The following is a 24,324-nucleotide window of genomic DNA, read 5'->3' as shown; positions in this document are numbered from 1 at the left end:
TCTCCTTGCTTGCAACGGTATATCGTTCAGATCCTCTGCTGCTTGCCGCTTGCCAGACGCTTTAATGGAAGTGATCGAGAGAGACGGCGGCCTCCGTCAAGTGAGCCGCGGCAGGAACATGCGAGGAGGGGAATACAAGACGGAGAGGTGACGTCAGCTTTGCTCTCAGAGAATCAACACAACCAGAAGGTTTCAGGGATTCGGCCGTTGGGCCGCCCGGCCTGGCCTTTGCAAGCGCTGCTCCTCCCAGTGGGGAAGCACAAGCGAGGCCTGGTGTGTTGATTACGAGTGTAATCCATTAATCATCACTGAACGCATGGAGGACTTTGACGAGAGAGGCAAGAGCAGGCGTTGAATTCCAATCATGTGACGCATGCGAGGCTGCAGGTACGCTCAAGAGGCTGCGCGCACCAATCTGTCCTGTGTGTGTGTTTTTTCCCGCCTCCACCCTTTCTGCCGCAGATAAGAAAACTTCATTAAAACATCCAACCATATTCTCCATACTAATTACAGCATCACATCGAGAGGGAGTGGAGGATGGAGGAGCGGAGCGGTGGGGGCCGCCTGACCAGATTGGCCCGTCTCTTCCCTCCCGTCCATTTTGGGAAAGCGTTTTTTTTTTTTTTTTTTTCATTTTTGAATTTAACAAGCATGGAAATCTGAACAAGCTAATAAGATTCTGTACCACAGTGCCGGACTATGTAATTAAAATGGGATCCAATTGATTTTTTCCCCTGCTTTGCATACAGGCTCCATCCTTAAAGTAAAGGGGACTCTGCTCGACTGCTCCGAGTCTATACATGTGGTTTTCTCTGGGTGGGGTTTCATGATGATTCATTATTGATTAATCGCTAATTAGTTTAAACGACTTATACATATTTTACATACAGTTTGGGTCGCTCTGTGACTTTTAGGACTTACTTCCACAAAGCTCCAGGCTAGTGCGATCCTGTAATCGGAGGTGTTGGCAGTACCAACATCCTGCTTTGCTCTTGTCTGTGGGGCTTGGTGTGTCTCGTCAGCAGCAGGCTACGGGCGATGCTGCTGCATCAAGGGCTGTGAAGCTCATTATCTACTGGCCAGTGATGCATCTAACTGGGGACGGGAAGACGCCGGGGTTGTGCAATGCAACTGCAAAAAGAGAGATGCTACCGAATCTCATATTATCTATTTATTTTACTTTTAGGTCGTACTGCCCTTCCAAAGCACGTTCTGTTGCATGGTGGTACCTAATGAGCTGCCATTAGTCAATGTGATGCATCTTCTGCTGCTCTGAGGATTGTGGGTCAGAAGAGCTCGAAAAACATGCTGGCTTACATACTGCAGAGTGTTACCGGATGCAGTACTCTGTATCCTAACATCCTGGTGTTCTTGGGCATTCTGCATTTCACATACTACGTATTGGGTCACTAAATATTTACTAATACATGTGCTAGCTTCTACCCCATGTTTTCAGTACTTATTTATTGCTAGCTGTGCTAGCTTCTACCCCATGATTTCAGTATGTATTTAATGCTAGCTGTGCTAGCTTCTACCCCATGTTTTCAGTATGTATTTAATGCTAGCTGTGCTCGCTTCTACCCCATGTTTTCAGTATGTATTTAATGCTAGCTGTGCTAGCTTCTACCCCATGTTTTCAGTAGTTATTTATTGCTAGCTGTGCTAGCTTCTACCCCATGTTTTCAGTAGTTATTTAAGTGTAAAATCACGTGGAAATAAGAACCTGTGTTTCCACTAGCTTAATGTTTAGATCAACATACAGAGTTGGTCCCCTTCGTGAAACACGCTGCTATGTTTCGATGTTTCAGTTGGATGCAATATGCAATCTCACCACTAGACACCACCAAACCCTCCACACTGCACCCTTTTTAATGAGGGCCTTTTTGGAGGATGAATCACAACACTCAGCCCTCATCTTCATGTGTCACATCCCTCAACCTGTTGAAATCTACCAACCAAGCTGTCATCGATCACAGGCAGAAAAAAAGCTCTCTATGGATTGACACTCGTGCCAGCTTTACCTTGATATTATATTAGTGTTGTAGAATATGTCATAACATATGCAGCACTCATACATTTGCTATATTTTCGCATTCCTGAGCGTATGACTTATATAAAGCCATTTTGTATCTTCTATTCTGTGTTTATATTTGTGGCTTGTGGCCAGAATAAACGTGTCTCAGTTCCTGCTGTCACTAAATGTCTTATATTAGCAGCACGTGACCATAAAAGGCAGACTCACTCAGTTTGTAGAGATAAATAAGTAGCTGATACTTTAACAAATGGCTGTTCCCGCTTGCTCCTCCTTACGTCTCCCTCCGGTAGCGAACCCTTGTCTCGGTGTGGGCCTGGATGATATTCGTGCTTTTGTGGTGCAGCTTTCTTCTCTCAGCCGGTGGTGACGTACACTTGCGCGCCTGTCGGTGTGACTTTTAAAGATGGGAGGGGGGGGGGGCGGAGGGCTGTAGGGCGCAACCATTTCACACCTCCACCCGCGTGAGAATAGCCCCTCCAAACATGAAGCGCCACCCGCGAGGATGACAACGTATGGATGAAGGTCCTCTCCCCAGCGAACCGGCTCCAGAAACGGACTCCAGAAAGCGGCGCGCTCATTCCGATGGTGCGCAAAGTCCAGATGACAGCCGGCCCGGGGAACTCAGACGCACGAGCCGAGCCGAGCCGAGCCGAGCGCGTTTTCTAATGTCAGACAGCGGTGAATACTATTTACAGCGTGGCCGCTTCTGGAGAGGAGACAGCCGGGAATAAGGAGCTTCCCGGTGCCGATCTACAAGAGCGACATCATCACACATTTCCCTGCGCTATCGCAGCGGAGAAGGAGAGAGAGAGAGGGGGGAGGAGGAGGAGGAGGAGAGCGCTGATTCACGGCTTGCAGGAGGAGGGAGAGCCGCGCGGAACGGGCTCTGAAGATCCATCTCTGATCTTAAAATACAGACTCTCTCCCCTCCACGCATCCCCCCACCCTCTCCCCTCTCATCCTCCCCCCCCCCCCCCCCCCTCCTCCTCATCCTCCTCCCTCGTCATTGACAGCTCCTGCGACCCGGTCAATCCGTCAGACAGGGTTGGATCTGGGGAGGAGGTTCGCCAAGGCAAAGGAGAGGACGAAAGGCGATCACCTCTGGCCGGTTTGATCCAATCCCCAATACCGAGCGCGGCTGGGGACCTGCCTCTCCGTGCACGAGGACGACACAGTGGCTCCACCGGGGTGTTTTTTTTTTTTTTTCTTCTTGTTTTTTTTTTCGGTCCGACCAGCACGTTTGACTCAAGAGATGCACACAGCGATGTTACACTGGGGCTGTTGAGAGAGGGGAGATCTGAACGGGGAAAGCAGCCTACAAAAGGGGGCGGACAGGAGCTATATTCGCAGTTTCTACACAAAACTCCCCGGAATACAAATCCAGGTATGTTATAATGATGAATAACGCATGATGCAAACTCAGTGATGTTTCAATACCCGGTGATGCAACCCATGCACACCACCGTTGGTTAACAGCAAGACACAGGCGGGCTCTATATAGTTGCATACATGGCTGGTTGTAGTAACCACATTAGATGCAAAGATGCAAATACAGTCGATAAGTGATGGGATATGTGATCCAGCACTCCGGAGCGCTTCATCCCGCCTGTGTATGCTCCTCCTCATCATCACCGTGCAGAGATGATCCATTGCAATGGGCTGCAATGGATTCGTGATAGCGTCTAATGGGTGTGCCATTAAAATAATTGGCGTCTGTCAACGCAAGTATATGGGATAGCGGTTGTTACAGCTGCTGCTGATTGGATGAAGACTTGGATTTACAGTTTGTGTGTGTGTGTGTGTGTGTGTGTGTGTGTGTGTGTGTGTGTGTGTGTGTGTGTGTGTGTGTGTGTGTGTGTGTGTGATTATTTTGTATTTATGACTGTTTGAGCTCGTGTTAGAGGCTGCTCCTGCACGGCCTGCCTCTGCTGGGAGTTGATAGTGTTTCCTTAAGGTCAGCAATGAGTTTTAGTTTCATGAGAAGACGTATAGGCACTGTATAGGCCTGTACGCGCCCTGTAGGTTACCGTGAGGGCCCATGGGTGCTCCGGCAGGGGATTCCCCCCTCAGGTACCGACATCGGTACTGCCTTCATGGTGATTAATCAGCAACAGCTGAAGCTCTCCGCGGGTCTGCTGAGTCCATGTTTACGCGCGTCTCGAATAGCCTCCTGGAACAAGAACCTCTTCCCAGAATAGGGAAAGAGACCTGAGAGCCGAGCAGCCGCTGTAATGCAGTCTGCATCAGTCAGGGGGTTTAACACGGAGATCACTTAAAGATGGACGAGATCAAGTGGGTGTGTGGGTGTGTGTTTGATACATGATATTTCAGAAAATCGTGAAAAATGCACACACAAGAAAAGACTAAAACATTATTGTTCCAAAACTAGGGTTGATATATTCACATGTTGGTTCTGACTGACTGTCAGTCCAGAACTACAGAAGATATTTAGTTAGGATTAAGTGATTATTCAGTTCTCTCCATCCTGGAATACAATTCTTTTCATCCTATCACATTTTATTTACTTAGGTATTCCCTCAATTCAGACACATTGTATACCAAGATTGGTGCTAATTTAATGCTAAACTAATTGAATGAGAGTATTTATGATGCCTCATCATGGTCATGATAGTCTGTTTCAGCCTTTTACACCTGAAATGAATCAAATACAGGGAAAACATGAACAACCTACTGCATGACATCCTCAATAATCAGCACATTATTGTTGTTATGCATAATACATATTAAGATAATAAGTCAAATGTCTACTTTTCTTTATATTGACTCAAGAAAAAGTGGTTGAAAGTTGCGTAAATTGAGTTTAAGTGGGTTCACCCTCATGTATTTGAGGTTGAAGAGATCAGTGTTGGACTTAATTGGAATATGTCAAAGTTTAACCTCATCCTTATTGTATATGTTATGTCGGCTGCGACGTGACTCTTAGACTCACGTGCAGCTTTTGTGAGCAACTTTGTCTTTCGTTGATCTTTTAAGATGCTTTGTGGTGGCAGCTGAACAGTCTTGATTAAACTCCAGCGTCAATGCTTGTCTGCATTCACAATGTGAAATACAATCCTTAAAACGGTAATTAGTATGCAAATTGTTTTGTGTAGCTCCTAATTTAAGGGTCACGGCTCTAATGTTGGTACACAAAGAGGAATGGAATCGTTCGCTCTGCATTCGCTGACAGTACAATACACTTTGTGCTGATGGGAAATCAATATTTAAAATACTAAATCCTGGTGAGGTCATACACCTGAACTGTCTGAGAGCTTGAAGGTAATCATTTTAATGAGCTTTACAGTATTGCCTCTGACTATGTGGCTGAGGGTCTGAAATGGGTTCTCAAACTAGCCAATCAAATCAATCCATCAATATTGCCAAAAATATACAATTTTATTAAGGGACACTTATGAAGTTCACTCGTCAAAGAGACTTTTGTGCTACGAGAGGTGTGTAGATGGACAGTCCAATGCGCCACATTATGGAGGTGCAATATGGGAATTGTGAGTTCCAGATTTCCACATTTACAACTTGTGATGTGTAAGTCTGCAGAGTGAAACACACACACATGGTAATGCGAGGTGCAATGTGTGGCCCTAATGTGATGGATCTGGACACCTCTAGTGCTAATGCAATTCAGTATGACCTCATCCCCAAGAGAAAATCCACCCAGTAGGTTAAAAGGTCACCAAACCACCTCTTCCTGATACCTGGGAAAAGCTACTGTCTCTGCTTCCTAAAGGAGTACTTTACCCCCCAAAAGACCATATTCATGTCGATTAATAAATCTGTCTTACCTAATTCCTTGAAAAAAACTTTTTCTTGCTGGCCTCTAGTCAAAAAATGAAGAAAATACATTTAAAAAATGGTGGTTTAACAACCGCAAAACTATATCGAATCATCCGTTGACAAACTCTCAAACAACTAGTGTCGTAAAATCCAAGTCTCGTTTTTCTCGTAAGTCAGTACTTCCCAGACGCTAAAACTTTACTATCTCAAACACTTCTGCATACATGTAGTCTTAGTAGTAGCAGTAGTATACTTGTATACGTGTAGTTGGTAGCAGTTTTGTATTGTTTGTTCTCCTAGTATAGCAATCATTTTGGAAATACTATTAATAATAATAGCAGTAGAAGAAGTAGAAGAATAACTATTAACAATATTCAGTCCTCACTGAGGTGAAATGAGCACAATAAAATATAGTTTCATCTCTCTGAGCGTGACGTCATGTTGGTGGAGAGTCTGTGTCTGATAGTACAAGGCGGGCGCTTGTCAGGTGTCACCGTTTGGCTTTTATGGCTTTAAAATTCTCTGTTTCACTCCGGTAGTTTGCTCTTGGATTTATGGGTATTTGGCTTGTTGGCCATTTTGTTGCTCCTCTGTTTATTCAGGGTGGGCTGACTGAGCACATTCACCCTTTTTTCATCACTTTCCTTCTCACACACTCCTCTAATACACACTCCCACTTACAGTTGAGACACGAGAGTCTCTGTTTGCATTAAAGCTCCAGTGAAGTTTCAAAAGGACGCTACATTTCAGCTAATTTAAAGCTGAATTCAGTATCAGTATTTTTATAATAACGATGGATCACGTGACCATACCTGTATGTGAAAGAGGTCGTTTTTGGCCCCAAAAAAACCCTCTAAAAACTAACCATAACTCCACGGGCAGCAACCCATAGACAGGCAAAGTTAGCCAGCTAGTTAGCGAGCTAGATGTGAACATAATGTAGCATTTAGCAGCTAAAGAGCCGGATATTTCCCTCAGGAGTTGGTGGAGACCAAAACGTAATAATAATGGATTTCCAGTCAATTATGTTGACAGAAACAGGACTCCAGATGAATGCTGATGTCGCTCCGTGCCGGATGTGTAAATATAGACAACTGTTGGCCAATGCAGTAAGATTGCCGTTTAAAATAGTCAGATTGACCCAGGTTACAAACGATGATGTAATTGTAGCGAGTGTAAAATATATGAGTTGATTTTGACTTTGACACTTTTGGATTAATGACGCTCTTCCTCTCGTATATCAGCTTACAATTAAACGTCCGGTCATTTAATCATTCCCGCGCCTGCGTTGTAACATACCGAGAGGCTCTCGAGCCTTTAAATTCTGGATCCTCCGTCTGTTTCTGCCTCATTGCAGTTTCTGCTCATCCACCCCGGCGAGCCACCATGCAATAAAAAGACAGAGCAGGTCAGCAGTGCTGCTCTGATTCTAAAACAGGAGGAGGCACTTCCTTTAGCCTCCTTTTTTCCAGAAGCGTATCCCTGCTTTCACTTTTCCAACGCGGGTCATTTTCAGTCCAGTTGATGGAGGTTAACGGCTGTAATTTAAAAGCGTCGCACACATTTCCTCTGCTCCTATAAAAGTCCTCTCTCGTCGTCGGTGAGTTCCAGCGTTCAACTTTAAGACTGATATAAAAGTCCAAACTGCAAAATCCATAGTTTTCAGATTCAACTTTTCGCTCATTAAGTTATAACTTTGTCACTCAATTATTTCCTTGTTGTTTTTGTTTGTGCTCAGCTGTCGGTTCTCGCAGGGATTGCGGCGCTGGCTCCCGTCCATATAAACGGCTCTGCTGATTCGGTTAAATTTAAAGTTCTTTGTCTCCCGCTTCTGCCGCCGTTTGCTGTCATCCCCTTTTCCATCCTCCAGATCAGCGCGCTGCTCTGCAATCAACATCTTTATTTCAAACTGAGATATCCTGCATTTTGGAAATGTTTATGACCCTTAAAAAAACATTTATGGAAAGCAATATCTCTCTGAATGCTACTGAGGTTATGATCCCTTAAAATACAATATAATAATACCGATAGTGATGCAATTATTTGTATCTGTGAACCATTAAATTAGAAGTGTTAGGAATAATTAATTGGTTTTGCTGAAGCCAGTTTGAACTCAAGATGTTGATAAAAAATGCCAGTTTTTTTCAAACCTTATGTGTGTTGTCACTTCTCAGGTTCCAGAGACAATATTTGGCTTTTAAAGTGGTGTTTATTGCTTCAAATATACCCACTCCTGTTTGAGTATCTACACTTCCATTGAAAAATATGTCAGCTATCCAAACTGGCCAGAGGTTCGTCTGGATGATGGGCTTCATTTCCAAAAGTATCCCCCGGGAGTTCAGGTTGGAGTTATTTTTAAAAGTGTTCAGATCCAGTGTGCCGCGCAAGACTTAAATCAAATCTGCATTTGCATAACATATGCCACTTAATGCATGCTTTCATCCAAAGTGCCTTTAAGTGCCATGAGTTCAAACGGTACACATTTTAGTGCGGGCCGCCCCAGAGGTACTCAGCCCTTTAACCAGGAATCAGAACACAAAAATGCACTTTAAGGTAGAAAACGTAGAAACATTCAAACTACATTTACCTCAACAAAAGCGAAGGGGAAAACAAGTGTGACTGAAAGAGATGATTGTAATTCAGATTCAGGATCTTACCCAGGGGGGCCCGATAGGTGTGGCAAAGGCCGCAGAAGGGCCCCACCCATCTTTCTCCACCACAGAATAATCACAGGCACCGCTGAGAAAAAGAGCTCTTATATTAAATCCCATGTGTTATCTCTTTAAAGCAGCATCTTCTAAGTTTAGGGGTGGTTCAATTTTTCTTCCGGCTCCCAGTGTCTATGGCCCTCAGCATCAAAATAGTGTTCATGTACTATCTCATAAGAGCGGATGGAAGAGGTCCATAAGATGCTTAGCCTGAGTTTTTATGAATAGGGACAATGTCTGCATTGTTACTGTAACGCTGCTCTCTCTTGCGGAAGTGCTAAGTGTGCCTTCGGAGCTCAGTATATAATGAATTTGGACGGGACATCTGTACCCTTTGTTTCAGTTTGCCTCTTGACGGTCTCCTGCCTCCCCTCTGCTGTTTTTTTTTTTTTTTTTTTGCCAATGCGACATTTCGGACAGTGCTTAGTTTGGCAACATTGCACGCCTGCTGAGCGAGCGGTTTGGTTCGGAGCTGTGTATTACCCCAGAGATCTCAGACAATCACGCTCAAATCCACATTATCGGGCGCGCGTATCCACATCAAAAACTGACTTTATGATTAGAAATGAGCCCACGGGCTATGATTTCATTAAACTAATGGTATCTACATTGTTCACATAGTGGTTTACAGACCTGAAAATCTCATGAATTCCTAAGCATGGAGAAGTGTTTTCCAGCCTGCCTCTCATAAATAACACAAGAGGTCTCATGACTGCTCTTTGTAAAGAATGAGTCAGAAAACTCATTGAAGTTTTACAGAGGTATAGTGGGATGATTTGAATTCTTGCTGGTGTGTGTTTCTCCATGTGAAATGCAAACACACACTCTTACAGACATGCACTAATGCTACTCCTTTAAACTTGGGATTTTAAGTACCCTGACAGGTTTGACAACCAATCTATTACGTGACAATAAGTTATTATGTTTTATCCGTAATACAGTAGAAATACAAGAAAGTACAATGAATTTTTACTGATCAAGAGGTTTTCTATCCATCTGGTAAAAAGATGCAAACCAACATGAAGCATATGTATTACCTCTGTTGTCCCTGTCTGAAAGCTGCATCTGTCATCTAAGAGTAAACCCTTTGTGTCTTTTGTCTTTAAATAAACATTACAACATCCATATAATCTCTGTCGTTTCTCTGTTGTGTCCAGGTGGAGGGTGGAGACAAAGCACAGCCCAGTGCTGGATCCCAGGGGGACTCTCAGTGTGGTAAGGACCCTTGAGACGAAGGAGGGTGCATGGAGGGTTCAAGGCCCGTAAAGCCGGGGTCGTCAGCCTGCCGCTGGTTGGGGCTGGTCTCTGTTGCCGTAGCCTTCCTTTGTACGGAGGCCCGGACCACTCCGAGCCCTCTGCTGACACCCAGCAATGCCACCTGTGGGGGAAACTCCAAGTGTCACCCGGGGATCATCCTGCCCATCTGGTACCCCGAGGATCCGTCGATGGGAGACAAGATCGCACGGGTCATCGTGTATTTCGTGGCCATGATCTACATGTTTCTCGGAGTGTCCATCATTGCCGACCGCTTCATGGCCGCCATTGAGGTCATCACCTCCCAAGAGAAGGAACTTGTCGTCAAAAGGCCCAACGGGGAAACAATCACCACCACCATTCGAGTGTGGAACGAAACGGTCTCCAACCTCACCCTCATGGCCTTGGGCTCGTCCGCCCCCGAGATTCTGCTCTCTTTAATCGAGGTTTGTGGACATGGATTCAAACCCGGCGAGCTCGGGCCCGCCACAATTGTGGGCAGCGCAGCCTTCAATATGTTTGTCATCATCGGCCTCTGTGTTTCCGTCATCCCCCAAGGAGAGGTACGCAAGATCAAACACCTCAGAGTGTTCTTCGTCACCGCGGGCTGGAGCGTCTTCGCTTACATCTGGCTCTACATGATTCTGGCCGTGTTTTCTCCAAACGTGGTCCAGGTCTGGGAGGGTCTGGTCACCCTGGCCTTCTTCCCCATATGCGTGCTCCTCGCATGGGTCGCGGACAGACGGCTGCTCTTCTACAAGTTCATGCACAAGAAGTACCGCACCGACAAACACAGAGGCGTCATCATCGAGACGGAGGCCGAGCGCTCCAAGGGGATCGAGATGGACGGCAAGATGGTCAACTCCCACTTCATGGACGGAGGGGCGACGAGCAATCTCATCAGTCTGATGGAGAGCAAAGAGGTGGACGAGTCCCGGCGGGACATGATCCGCATCTTGAAGGACCTGAAGCAGAAGCACCCGGAGAAAGAGATGGATCAGCTGGTCGAGATGGCCAACTACTACGCTCTCTCGCACCAGCAAAAGAGCCGTGCCTTCTACCGCATCCAAGCCACGCGCATGATGACCGGCGCCGGGAACATCCTGAAGAAGCACGTCGCCGAGCAGGCGAAGAAGAGCATCAGCGTGCAGGAGGTGCACGTGGAGGAGCCCGAGGAGTACGTGTCTCGAATCGCGTTCGAGCCCGCCGTCTACCAGTGCCTCGAGAACTGCGGCGCCGCCATCCTGCTCGTCACCAGAAAGGGCGGCGACATCAACAAGACGATTTACGTGGATTACAAGACGGAGGACGGCTCGGCCAACGCCGGGGCGGACTACGAGTTCTCGGAGGGGACGGTGGTGTTCAAGCCGGGGGAGATGATCAGGGAGATAAACATTGGCATCATCGACGACGACATCTTCGAAGAGGACGAGCACTTTTTTGTGCGGCTCAGCAATCTGCGCGTCCTGGAGACGGAGGACGAGGTGCTGTCCCCAAACAGTCTCCCGTACCCGAAGGCCATGCTGGGCTTCCCCACCGTGGCCACCGTGACCATTCTGGACGACGATCACTCGGGCATCTTCACCTTCGAGAGCAACTCGGTGCACATCAGCGAGAGCATGGGTATTATGGAAGTGAAGGTGCTGAGGACTTCCGGAGCAAGGGGGACGGTCATTGTGCCTTATCGCAGCATGGAAGGACTCGCCAAAGGAGGAGGGGAGGACTTTGAAGACACCTACGGGGAGCTTGAGTTCAAAAACGACGAGACCTGGTAGGACAGCTCCCCCTTTTTTAAAAAGAAAAATATTTCTCCCACGGTTATGCGGCGGTTGCTTTATATTAATGTGTTGTTGGCAATTTGTTATTGCAGATTTTTAATCAACCTAGGTTATTGCATAAGAAATAAGTGCAAGTGATAAGTCATTTTCTTTGCATGCTTGTTTTTCCATTGATTTGATTGTGTTTTCTTTTTGAGTTGCACTTTGATGGTGATAAACACGTCAACAAACGATCCTTTATATAAGATATGAACGCCGGCTTCAAAGATATTTACCAATCTGCCAGACTCGCGTCTCATTCAGGGTTTTCGCTTTTGATACAAAGATGTCGTCTTCTTTGCCTCTTGACATCATTTAATTTAGATTACATCCTTTGGTAACCTATTCATGTGCTGTTTGCACTCGTCACTGTGAATTTTAAAACGCTTCTTTTCTTCACATGGTTAGACAGCGTACCCTCTCATCTGAGCGTGCACTCTACATCCCCTTGTTTTCCTGTCAAGAGATTTTGCTCTCAAAAAGAAAAATCTGTGTGCGTCGCATGCTAGGGGGGGATTCAACTTTGGGGGATTCGTCACACATCTGTGGAAACAGGAAGTCCTTAAGTAACACCTCCTCGCCTCTCTAATCCCCGCTGCTTTTGTTTTGTGGAACTCTAGATGTTTTCCTCTTTTTCTTGTTATTGTTTCTGCGATGCGTCGCCTTCAATTGTAATAAAGCCGCATGGAAGAATAGGACCATCGTGACAAAGCGAGAGAGGGAGAGAACGTTACAACGACAAAGGTCAAAGGCCAGGCTCAGTCCCGTGAAATAATTGGTACATGACAATGGATGGAGGGCTGGAGGTTTGATTACTTCTGGGTGCAGTCCTGCTAAAAAAATGTCGGTTTGGTAGTCAGCATCCATGAGAGTAATCGGGATGTTTTATGTGCGTTGCGTTTGTTATGCAGCCTTGTCAGCTGTACCATCTGTGTACAAAACTGCACTACAAAACACAGGCTTACAACGAAAGCGGGCATATTTGGCAGTGTTGCAATAACAGCGACATACTGTACTGTAGCACAAAATAGCATCGGGGGCCACGTACTGAATGATACGACAGCTTTTTGTCCCGCGCATGTAAGCCAGTGCTCTGGGATACTGGAATGTGTGCCTGAGAAATATTGATTTGTTTATTTCACAGCTTGCATCCGCTTGCATCTCGCACATTGGTCTGCGGGCACTGAATCAAAGTGACATGCCTCTGTGACATCCCCCCCCCCCCCCCTGCTCTTCACCCACCAATCAGGAGCCTCTCAGCCGTGCCGTGGCTCACCGGCGGGGGTTTGTGCTCCCGCGGGTGCAGGGTTCCTGTAGGGCCGAGCCCGGGCCCGGGAGACCGGCGGCGGGCGAATGAGTGTCGTGGGTGATCAGCATGCTCTTGGGGCCCCCGCTGAGCTCTCAGGGGTTTTTTTTTTGTTGTTGCTTGATTTATGTGAGAGAAGTTTATGGGCCAGGCCTGAAGGCTACCAGGGGAGTAGAGAGGAGGGAGGAGGGGGGGGGGGGGATGTGGAGAAAGACTATTATTATGAGACTGCGGCGATGTTGTTGGCATTGTGAGGGGAACGCTGCTCTATCGATCCGCTCATTGTGTTGCGCATCGCGCTGCGAGTTAGATGTTCTCGCAGTGCAGCTCTGCTCACACGCTGCGTGCTGATACATGCTGGTGGTGATCTGGAAGAAGAAGCTGGACTCCACGGTCAAATAGTCATCGCTTCAGAAAGTCTCAATAAAACAAGAAAAAAATAGCGTTAGAACGATCTGGGAGAAGAATCGGACTTTGTGTGACAATTATAATTTCATAATTGCCTCAGAACATTTAATAGAAGTGCTTAAAGAGAAAACTACTATTGATCTTCTCATGAAACTCTCAACAAGAGAACAAAGAAGTCTATTTCCCAAAATATTCCTTTAAACCAAGTCAACCCAGCAGCAGTACGGGGCGGACGTAGGCTGAGCATCGTCTATAATCTCTATAAACGAACCTCGATCATGCATGACGGAGGTTAAAAAGCCGATCCAAAGGTCGTGCGCTGTGCTCTTTGATCCTTTTAGCGAGAACTGAAATCATATTGTCGTTTCTTAGATCAGCCGTGAATGTAAACACTGACATTTCCAGTGACATTGCAAAGAAGAGGCCGTGTGCTTAGAAAGAACAAATAATATGATCCCCTGAATAATAAGCGTCAGAATGTCGAGGAAATGGTCTTGCACACTGACACGCGGTGTACCAACCAGCAGGAAGTGGCTTTGACTGCAAAGGGACCGAGCAAGACGTAGCGTGGATGTTAAGCTAAACTCACACAGTCAGCTCTGATTAATGTAGTAACTACAGCTCTAACCAAACAGGACACACTGAGCAGTAAGCAGTTAAAACAATGATAATTGTTCATATGCACGAACACGCTCTGGTATTAATATGAAAGTTTTTTTTTCCATCCCCTCATTTCAGAGGCTTCTGGATCTTTTGTAGAAATGGCAGACTGCTGTTACAGAACTCCCAACAAATCTCCAGAAATTTCCATAATTACACTCTGATAGTGATGAATTTGATTCTGTGTGCATCCGTAAAGAAGACAAAGAGGAGCAGTGGAAGTGACAGCTTCATCCAGCAGCATACTAGAAGATTCATGAGAACATTTCCATACACAAAACAAAGGGGACGAATGTGTAGAATATTCGCTAAAAGGCATAATTACAATGATGTTTCTTCCGCTGCCTTGAAAGCTCTCCTCGGGGTCGTTTTCATGCTCGCGACATGAAGAAAAAAACAACACAGAATTTATTTGCCCCCATTGTTTCCGCATTCATATTCAAAGTAAAATTGACAATGGAAATATTATGTTTATTTCCATTTTTGCATAAATGTTGAAATAGCTAAAGGATTCCCTCCTTGGCACACGGCTGACGCGGCGCTGCTTTCCTGCTGCTAATTCAGCGATAACTGTGACGCCTCCGTGAGGGCAGAGCTCCCGGTCTAAAGGCCGAGGGTTTTTCCCTTTTTTTCTTCTTCCTCCTTTAGGACAATTAGACCACATAATGCTTCGGCTCCCGTGCGCTTCCTTTCTCTCTCGCCATGTTTTACACGTTTGACTCTCAATCTCCTTTGACACACTTTGGGACCATTGTTATCAACCGCAGTGGAAATGTATTACAGTCCTAATCTGGAGCTCTGGAAGCCATCGCTCCACTTCTCAGCCAGACAATAGTCCTCAGCGTGAAGCATGAAGTTTAATAGTTTCTTGGAGCTAACGGATATGGACCTCAACAAGCTTGTTAAATCCATAGAAAACCATCTTGTGCTGGTTTGGACCAGCATATATATATAAAAAAAAGACAAACCATTGTGACCCAATTCACAAAAATCCTCGTCTTTAATTATTTTTCTGATCGTCTTAACTTCCATTCCCGCATCATCAGATATTATCTTGACTGTAACCAGCCATTTTGGTCTATGATGAACATTTTTCCACTATTTCCTCACATTTTATAGACAAAAAGATTCATAAAAAAATATATAAAAAAGGTAGATTACTTAGTAATATAAATCATTTTTAGTAAAACAAACAAAATGTTGACCACTTAGCTTGATAAAGAGACCTCCCCTGACCCCCACCTCGTAACCACAGGTATAGAGCCAGTTTGCTTCTGAGAATATTAAACGGCTCGAGGTTGCCGGCTGCTGTTTCCTTTGACCCGGAGAAGAAAACACAGCTGCTGGGTGGAGGAGCTCCGTCCCCGGGGACGGAGAGTGTTTAACTAGGCGCTGATGGATTCATAAACAAATGAGTGGTGTGCAGCGGACAGACCGGAATCTGCTAAAGTAATTGCCACTGTGGTCACGCCTGTGTGAGCATGACTCTCCTGCGCTTGTAAACCTGCCGCGCGTGTGTGTGTGTGTGTTTTTTTTTATCAATAGCATCGCGCGTTGGGGTTGCGTTATGCACGGATGTACCCTTTCTTTTCCTCCGCCGCCTCTGCTGCCACACCTCCTCCAGCTCACGCGGCCCTCGTTCCAATCTTCTGCCTTCGTATCTCGTCAACGTATAGCTGTCACCCTCCTCTGCACACCGTGATTGACACATGTCCACGCTGGTCCTCGTCCCGCCGACCACTCGGCTTCATCTCCTTCCCCTGCCAGCCAGCGCTTGTCCGGACCCCGTCAAGGTTTTTCATTCGGCCCTCTCTGGCACGACCACATCCAGCTCAGCTAATCCTATTCACTGCTGTGCGTCTCTTCTTTTATTCATGCGAGCCTCATGATTACTGTGCTCTTAATAATTGGAATGTGTTTGTTTTTTTCACTGTGCCTCACGGTGTTTTGTTTTCTTTGTTTGTTTTGTCGTACTTTTGTATTTGCTTGATTACAGTTTGCGTCAAAGTTAAAGGTAAACCAGGGCTGGAAAACAAAAGTCTAACTGGCTCACACTCTGGCTCCTTTTTTAAAAAAAAACGTCTTCACAGTTTTGGGTTCATGATGCGATCAGGTCGGACATTTTGGCAGACAAAGGTGCATTGAGCTAAATGCTAACATCAGTACGTTAACACGCTAACATGTTGGCGTTCAGCCGATATGTAATGTTTATCTTATTTTGCTAATTAGCACATGGAAATAGATTCATGACATGGTGCACTATGAAGTCAGAATTGTGGAGCATCTTTAGTGATTAGACTCCACAGCGATGTAGTCACATTTAAGTGGTTACTATGATGAGGAGGTGAAGAGCGTTCATCTCAATGACGGGATGGGGAGCGGGACTTCTGATCAGCTGAGTGGAAGGAAGCTTGAGCACCCAAACAGTTTTGTATTTTAAGTTCGACATCCAAGATGTGACTAGCCGAGGGAGATTGTGGCAAAAATGTGATTGTTAGGAATTGCCGGCTTTTAAAATGTCATGAAAGAGCTTTCTGTGTCACGGACATCTTTCCTTCTGCTATGATATCAGTCTGTTATCACACATAAAAGCACACGGAGCCTCCAAACATCCACAGACATGCAGCGCTGGAAGATTCATAAGAACATTTCTAATCTTAGCTTAACTCATTGTGGCTTTTGCTCTTTGGCTCCTCCTCACAAATGTTGTCCAGAAACACACACACACGCACACACACACACGCACACGCACTAACTCACGCACCTATAGCTTGAGTGGTAATAAATATGCTGGCCCTGCGTTTGTTCCTCCCAGTTGGGGGAAAGCAATTAAGTTAAAGCTTATTTATAACACGATTCAGTGCAGGGCGTGTCGCCAGCTCAGAGCCCCCCCCCCACCCCCCCCGAGTGTCTGTGTGTAAATCTGACTGAGGATCATATATTCAGGCTCCCCAAACTTTTGACAGTGTCTGCATCCTAATAGAGTTAGGGCGGAGGTAAGTGCATCAGTCTGACCCACCTGACTGTCAAAGTGTTTAGCGACAACGTTTTAACAAATAAACACTTTCATAATTCAGTTTTATTCTAAAAAAAAATACATGACATGGAGTCTGTTCTTGCCCCGTGAGCGAAAGAGAAAACTTTTAAAAGACTTTTGCATTTAAAGTGAGTTACTTAAAATGTTTGTACTTTCACAGACTGGATCCTCCAGAGATACTGAATGTTACATATACACATATGCACATGCATTTTGCATGTACGCATATTGCATATATGCATTTAAAGCATTCAATTTGTTTTTCTATAAATAATTAAGACACTTATTTAGGATGTTTATTTGCACTGCTGTTGTAAATCCTCATCAACTAATTTTGAAGTACCGTGAAGCTGAATGTGGGTCATAAAATGAAAGCTCAATTCAAATGATAAAATCCTAAAAATTGTCAATTGTAGTAATCTAGTAAAATAGAATTGTTTCATTGGGCGTCCATCTTTTGTTTACACTCATATTTTTGGAAAAAATATAAGTTGGTTTGGAATTGAAATCATAGAAACATCCTAAAATCTGCTAACTAAATCAAATTTATATGTCTGAGAAATATTTATATTTCTTGTGTGACTTGAGTGAACTGGCCCTTTAAACTGTATTCAGCTCCAGATGATAATCTGTTTAATATTTAAAGGTTTACAACCCTATTTTCTTCATTTGAACCCTGCTGGTTGATTATTATTATTATTAAAATCCTCAAGCGCTTCTGCAAAACACAAACAAAAACCCAGATCCTCCCAGAAATCCTTATTCCACACTGAACCAACTGCTTACAGCCTGAAACCTGAGCGCACTGTGTATTAGATGTGTTTCTTTAATTAGTGTGAGCTGGTTTGTGAGTCGACAGCTCAAGTGCTCTGATGCCGCCTTCAGTCATATCAGATGTTCTGTAAATAGGAACTGCCTGCTGGGAAAAACTTTTCATGTCGTCCTCCTGGAGGTGACAAGCAGGATAATGTGGGAGCTTTTCATTGGCTGTGATGTCGACGGCTCGACGTCACGAGTTGTGGAAGTGTGTCAACAAAGAGGGGGAAACCGAGGAAAGGAAACCAGGGGTTCTCGCATTTTAAAAGGAAAAGCTTGAATTACAAACTGGAGGCGTAGCGTTTGAAGGACACGGGCGCTTCTCCGGCGTTGCATTGTGGGAAATGCACGATCTAGCGTTGTGTCAGCTTTACCCAATAACGAACACTGAAAACACACCGAGGCGGCGACGAAGAGCGGCCTGCTGGGAGCTAATGCGACGTCTACGGAGAGCCGCTTTGATGCTTTGATTCAGTTTGGACTCCTGTGACACGTTAACTCACGCTACAAAGAATTTGTTGCTGCCTGAAACACACAAACACACACGCACTACAGGAATGTTTCATTATTACAGCGAGCAACGTGTGTTTGCTGCCCAAGTGTTTAAATCTTGACCTGTACTTAAAAAATAAAGAAATACCAATTGTTTGACCGCCTGCACTTCTTCTTCTTCTTCTTCTTCTTCCTCTTCTTCTTCTTCTTCTTCTTCTTCTTTAAGCTTCTTCTTCTTCTTGGAGCTTCTTCTTCTTCTTTGCGCTTTTAGCTTTTAGCTTCTAGCTTCTTGGAGCTTCTTCTAGCTTCTAGCTTCTTCTAACTTCTAGCTTCTTCTAGCTTTTAGCTTCTTCTCGCTTCTTCTTCTACCTTCTTTTAGCTTCTTCTGCTAGCTTCTTCTCCTAGCTTCTTCTAGCTTCTTCTACCTTCTAGCTTCTTTTAGCTTTTTCTTCTAGCTTCTTCTCCTAGCTTCTTCTAGCTTCTTCTCGCCTCTAGCTTCTTCTAGCTTCTTCTTTTAGCTTCTTCTAGCTTATTTGATCTGATCAACTGTCCAAAACCTAAAGCTTTATTTTGTTTTAGTTTACTCAGTAAACTTAATTTTCGTTTTACTCTTTTACACACAGCAAAAAGCAGCAGATCATCACATTTGGGAAGCTGGAAATTTGGACTTTTAGTATTTATTCCCAATATTAACCGAAACTATCATGTGGACTATCAAAATAGTCGTGGATTCAATTGACTATACAATCAGCTAATAGCCTCCTGTCTGATCGGGTCCGTCTCCACTACCTGCTTCTCCTCACAACAGTTCACGTGTAGTTTAGGAAGACGGTTTGCAGCTGGAAGGGAGATGAAGACCGTTGCGTTCAATAGAGGTCGCCGCTCTCATTCCATCCCAGGGTGACACCCTGGGGTGCCGGCGCAGGAGCCCTCGCTGAACCTGCACCTCCATCCAGCATCTGCATGCTCTGATAAAGGTCAGCGGCACCTTCCGCCACGCACAGAGCAGCAGCTCTGAGACTAGAAATCGATGCGGCTCGCAGCGAGAGGAGCTGTAAGGTCGCACCCAAATGCACAGCGAGTGGGGTTTTTAAAAGAGATGAAAGGAGCTTTTTCCTCCTTCTTTTTCTTTATAAACCCGCCGTTGTCTTATTTTTCATGCCTGAAACAGTAATAGAAAAGCATATGAGAGTGTGCTTGCTAATGTTCAAACGCAGGACGTGATTAGACTGTGTGATTCGGGCTAACGGCACTTGACGTCCGACCGATATACAAAATGCTTCGCTGAGCGACCCTGAAGGCTGAGAGTCAGTAAAGCTGAATGTATGAATTCGAATGAGGATCTTTTTTTAAATGAAAGTCGGCCCACTTTTCCAGAAAATGATAATCTGCATCCCCCCCTCTGATCGCCTGCCATTCAAACAGCATGGGTGCCACTGTGTCACCTTCTCAGTGGGATTACTCGTTGTGACACACTTCTCTTTTTCTTTGTTGACAGCAAATTAATCCGCAGCAGTTTTCACGAGTGATTGTTAGTGCAGCTTGTTTCATATCGAGCAACAATGTCAAATATTTGCTGCTTCCAGCTCCTCTAAATGTGAGCATTTCCAGCCTTTTCGTGCCTTGTTTATATCATTATACATTTGGTTTTTTTTTGGGCTGTTGGTCAGACAAAACAAAGGAAATAAAGATACAGTATCGCAGGGCATTTAACGATTTTGAAAAGCAATCTGGTTGCAGCAATGAACTCAATTCAAAAGGCCGTACAAGACCGAGAGGAGACGTAAATCCCCTCATTTGAGAAGCTGCAACAATCGACTAATTGGTTAATCAGGCTCGTTCGGCTGATTCAGCTCTGGATGAATCGATAATGAAAATGATTTAGTCGCAGCCCTAATTTGTTACCTCGCCCTCTGAGAAATGTTCCACTGTTTTCAGAATCCGCAGTTCATCGCGGAAACAACGGAGAAATTGATCAGTAACTAAATAATCGTTAGCGCGAAGGGCCTTCATCTCTGGTTACCTCATCGTATATTCCTCAATAAGACAGGCGAAGAAGAGGAGGGATGGGAGAGAGGCATCACCTTTATCCATCCTCCAGATGGGAACATACTTTGTTCTCTTTTCTTTGTCGGTCCTGTCTAATCCATCACTGTTCTGGTCCAGTCCGTCGGTCAGGCGGTGACACACACACACATACACACACACACACGCACACACACACATCAGTGCTGTGAACCCTGGTGAAGAGCTTCAGCCGACTCTCTCCTCTGTTTGCCCTTTGACTTCAGACAAGTGCTGTCCCGTCATGAGTTGGTGCCTCCGTGCGGGTTCCTAGCATTTAGGGAAGCTTAACGTTCAGCCCCGGAAAGTGACACTGGATTATATTTGTCTGTTTTGTGGATTTGATAAAAAAAAAAACGTGGGTTTCCAAGTCCAAGAACGGGGAGTCAGTGGCCCCTCGCGTCGTTCAGCCGTGAATCTCAAAGTATTTGTTCTTCTTCTTTTCTTTCTCCCGTCTTTGATTATCCTCTCGCCATCTCTGCCGTAGGGGGGAGCGTCATCTCACTCTAATTGTAGAGTCCCTCTCCGTATGTCAGGTTGGACCAGCATGCACTGGGGGCAGAGCTCATGGCACCTCCTGTGGGGTGAACTCGCTTCTCCATGTTATTTCCCAGGGTGCTGCAGCAAAAAATGCGCCAGAATGCATCGCTACCCTCGCTACCCTTCTCTATCCTCTTCCTGCACGTCACCCCCCCTTCATCCCTTTTCCCATGTGGCCTCCTCCTCCTCTTTTGTTCCTCATCATTTTCCTGTTGGGGCAGCAGCTCTGTGGTGCAAAAGCAGACATGGATCTTAACATTCATGTATCAGCTGTTTTTCAAAAACCGCTTGATTTGTGTTTCAGAGCTAAATTAACTTCGGCAGCGGCTCTTGCTTTGCAAGTACTTCTACGGAGCCGGCAGGATTTCTGAGACGATCTTACGTTTGTATTTGCAATGTGGTTTTCTGTCTATATTTAGATGGGGCGTCCGGTTCCCATATCCATATCATGGATTCTTTGTATTTGCTGAGCAACATCTCTCGTCCGAGAGGCCGGTTGCTGATTAGTGGCGTTCATGACGCGTTGGTGAGATGGTCTCAGAGAGCGAGGAGATGAATCTCATCGCAGAAAGACTTATAACCGAAGGGGAAATCTGGATTTTGCATCCCTGGACCTCTTCTTTTTTCTCAGCGTGTCTCAACTTTGCTCCAATTCCAATCCCCAAAGCACGAGCTAGCCAAGAGATGAAGACAGGCTGCATGCGTATCTGTGTGTGTGTGTGTGTGTGTGTCGTTTCTCCCTGATGCATCTGTGCCGGTGGGAGAAAAGGTTTCACCGGGGAGAGGAAATGTATCTTTTGTGTTCCTCCTAAGCCTTGCTGTTGATACTCGAGCGGCAGACTTATTAGGCGACTTAGCGCGCGCTCTGCAGCAGCGCGAGAGTCACTCTCCGGGCTTTTTCACGCTCTCCTGGATGATCATATTTCCATCAAACGGAAAATGCTGCGTGCATAAGGAGGGAGGAGGGAGAGAGGAGAGGGGGGGGGGGGTCCTTTTTATGCAGAGCGTGCCACATCCCTTTAAGAGGTTGAGCAATGAACTTGGTAATAGCGCAGCAATCCCTCCCCATTTGCGCTCACAACAGGGGCAGCGCTGTCTGATCACTTCGGGCCCTGAGGATTTTTGGCAGACAGCGCAGTACAAATAGTGGCAGGAGACGTCGAGCACGGGATGATGCTCGTGGCATCTTGACAGGGAGACGTGAGCAGAAGCCACAGGGCGGCGTAAACAAGCTGAGGTTAGAGGTCAGCCGAGAGGAGGACGCCCAGATCCAGGAAACTATTCCTGTCTCCGCCTGAACTTTCATCAATATATTTAGTTGCACTTCTATTCTTGTCCTTGTTGGGTTTTGATGTCTCCTTTTTCTCTTGGGATGAGATGCTTTTTTTTTTTAAATTCCCTCTGGGTTTCTTTTCTCACCTGTGGAGTTTCTATGTATGCACCTCTCCTGCTTTAGGTGTTTTTTTTAGCCTTCATTCCTGAAATCGCAACTCAGAAGTGTTTTTCTGCCTCACCTGCCCTGTAAGACATCTCTGTTTTTATGCGTTTAGGTTTGAAGGATTTTTTTTTTTCTCGATGCAGGGATCAGGTCCACATTCAACAACTTCTTCAGCGTATATCTCTGGAGATTAAATGTCTCTTTGTTCCTCCGTCTGTTGTGCTTCATGTTGACATCTTATGGTTTTGCCATTTTGTTTTCCACCTCATCTTCAATTCTCTTTGTTTTCTTTGTTTTTTCATCACAGTAGTTCTGTCTACAATTAAGTTTTAGGATCTTTATTTTCTTTTAAGAAAAAACTAATAATGTGAGAGTTTATCAACCTGTGTTAAAAGGAATTCTAGAAAGTTTAGTGTTTTTTAAAAGACAAAAAAAGACTATGGCATGTTTGACTTATTTATTAAAGGAAAAAGATTTTAAAGGCTCACTCATCAATATTTATGGGTCAGTTGACTTTGTGCAAAGGGAAAGTGTGCATTCATAGTTATAAACACACAGACTTATGAACTAATTCTTCTGTTCTCATCAGCTCCATAAAAGGTTTTTTGCATTTTTCCGTTTTGTTTTAAAAACCCTTCAGCATCATTTCCAGCAAAAAAAAAAAATCTCTAAAATCCAACTGCATGCTGCCAGTACAGCGTCAAACAACAGACAGACAAAGTAAGCAGCTGGTGGACGTAGCGGAGAGATGAGAAACTTAAAGGGACGGATATGTTTCTCAGAAGTTGTTGGAGACTAAAACAGAGCTGAAAGGAGAAAGAGAAATTGGACTCATGTCCAGAAACACAAAACCAAAAGTATGACGATGTTGCTCTGTGCAGTTGTTTGCTATCATGTCCACCAAAACCACTTCATACGTTGATAACATGTCGCAGTTGTGTTGTATGTAAGTGCCCAAAGGAATCATACAATGCAACTAAGGAAGCCTTAAATGTCAAATCTGTATTCATGTGTTGCTCTGTGTTGTTTGTGACTTTCGCTGTTTGTGACTATAAAGTGACATCTGGTACGTTTACTGCACATTGTCAATGCGCTGGTTTTGATCCTGGACCCATGCGAGCTGTTGGCCAACCTTGGGCCCACACGGATGTTGGGGAAGGCCAGATACGCCAGCGGCCTGGTGATGGAGGTGGAGGGTGGGTGTGTGGGTGGGGGGGGGCATGTAGGGTCAGTTTGGCAAACCAATGTGCCCGTGCGGCCCCTCTGGGGCCCTGGAGATGGGGGGAGCTGTCACGTTGAGGGAGCTGGCGAAAGATGAAGAGGTTACGCTGCTTGGATCACAGCTCTGCCAAGGCCTCCGGGACCTCTTTCTCTTTACAACACTCAACCTAATCTCCTCCACTATCGCCCCTTTCATTTCCCTCTCCTTTTCTTCTTTTCATGTTCTTCTGCCTCTTATCGTGTCGGGGGCCCTTGTTCCTGGCTCGCTTTCGCTCTTCTTTTTTTTTTTATTTTACCCCCCTCCTTGCATTTTTTCCCTCTTGGTTTTATCTCTCTCGGCCTATTTTCAAGCAACCTTTTCTTGGATTTTGTACCATTCTTTCTCGGCTCTCTCCATCTTCCTCCCCTTAATCTCAGTCTGAGTGTCTTTTTCATTTGAATAGTTCTAATTTCATTTATCCCCCCCCCCACCACCACGGTTCATATTTATTATTTAAACCCTCAGCGGTGCCTCCGTATGTGCCTTCCCCTCTTTATAGATGTTGGCCTACTTCTGTCTCAACCTGTAATTGTGATTTGGATTGAGAACTCTGAACCGACGTCCCTCAGAGTGCCGCGGCGGCGGCGGCGGCGGCGGCTGAGGCGTCAAATCTGTTCCAACCGGTTATGTTCACATAACAGAGTGCATCGTGATCATAGTAACATGCATATTCTGCTGTATAATGAATGGATGACA

General features: G+C 45.3%; 1 protein-coding gene across 2 annotated transcripts in view; it reads left to right on the top strand.

Annotated features, from left to right (window-relative positions):
* Positions 1-3,059: 3,059 nt before the first annotated feature.
* slc8a3 (solute carrier family 8 member 3) overlaps positions 3,060-24,324 on the top strand; it is a 96,519-nt gene continuing 75,254 nt past the window's right edge. For both annotated transcript variants that reach the window (XM_068579816.1, XM_068579815.1), the window contains exons 1-2: positions 3,060-3,419; positions 9,693-11,560. In XM_068579816.1, the coding sequence (XP_068435917.1) occupies positions 9,780-11,560 (1,781 nt within the window). In that variant the 5' untranslated portion in view covers positions 3,060-3,419; positions 9,693-9,779. The remainder of the gene's footprint in view (positions 3,420-9,692; positions 11,561-24,324) is intronic.

This window comes from Clinocottus analis, unplaced genomic scaffold (assembly GCF_023055335.1).
Source record: "Clinocottus analis isolate CAN_PGR_092001 unplaced genomic scaffold, fCliAna1.0.p SCAF_17, whole genome shotgun sequence".
In the NCBI taxonomy this organism is placed as follows: domain Eukaryota; kingdom Metazoa; phylum Chordata; class Actinopteri; order Perciformes; family Cottidae; genus Clinocottus; species Clinocottus analis.
Note: the sequence above shows the minus strand (reverse complement) of the source record. Positions and strands in the feature narration are given on the sequence as shown.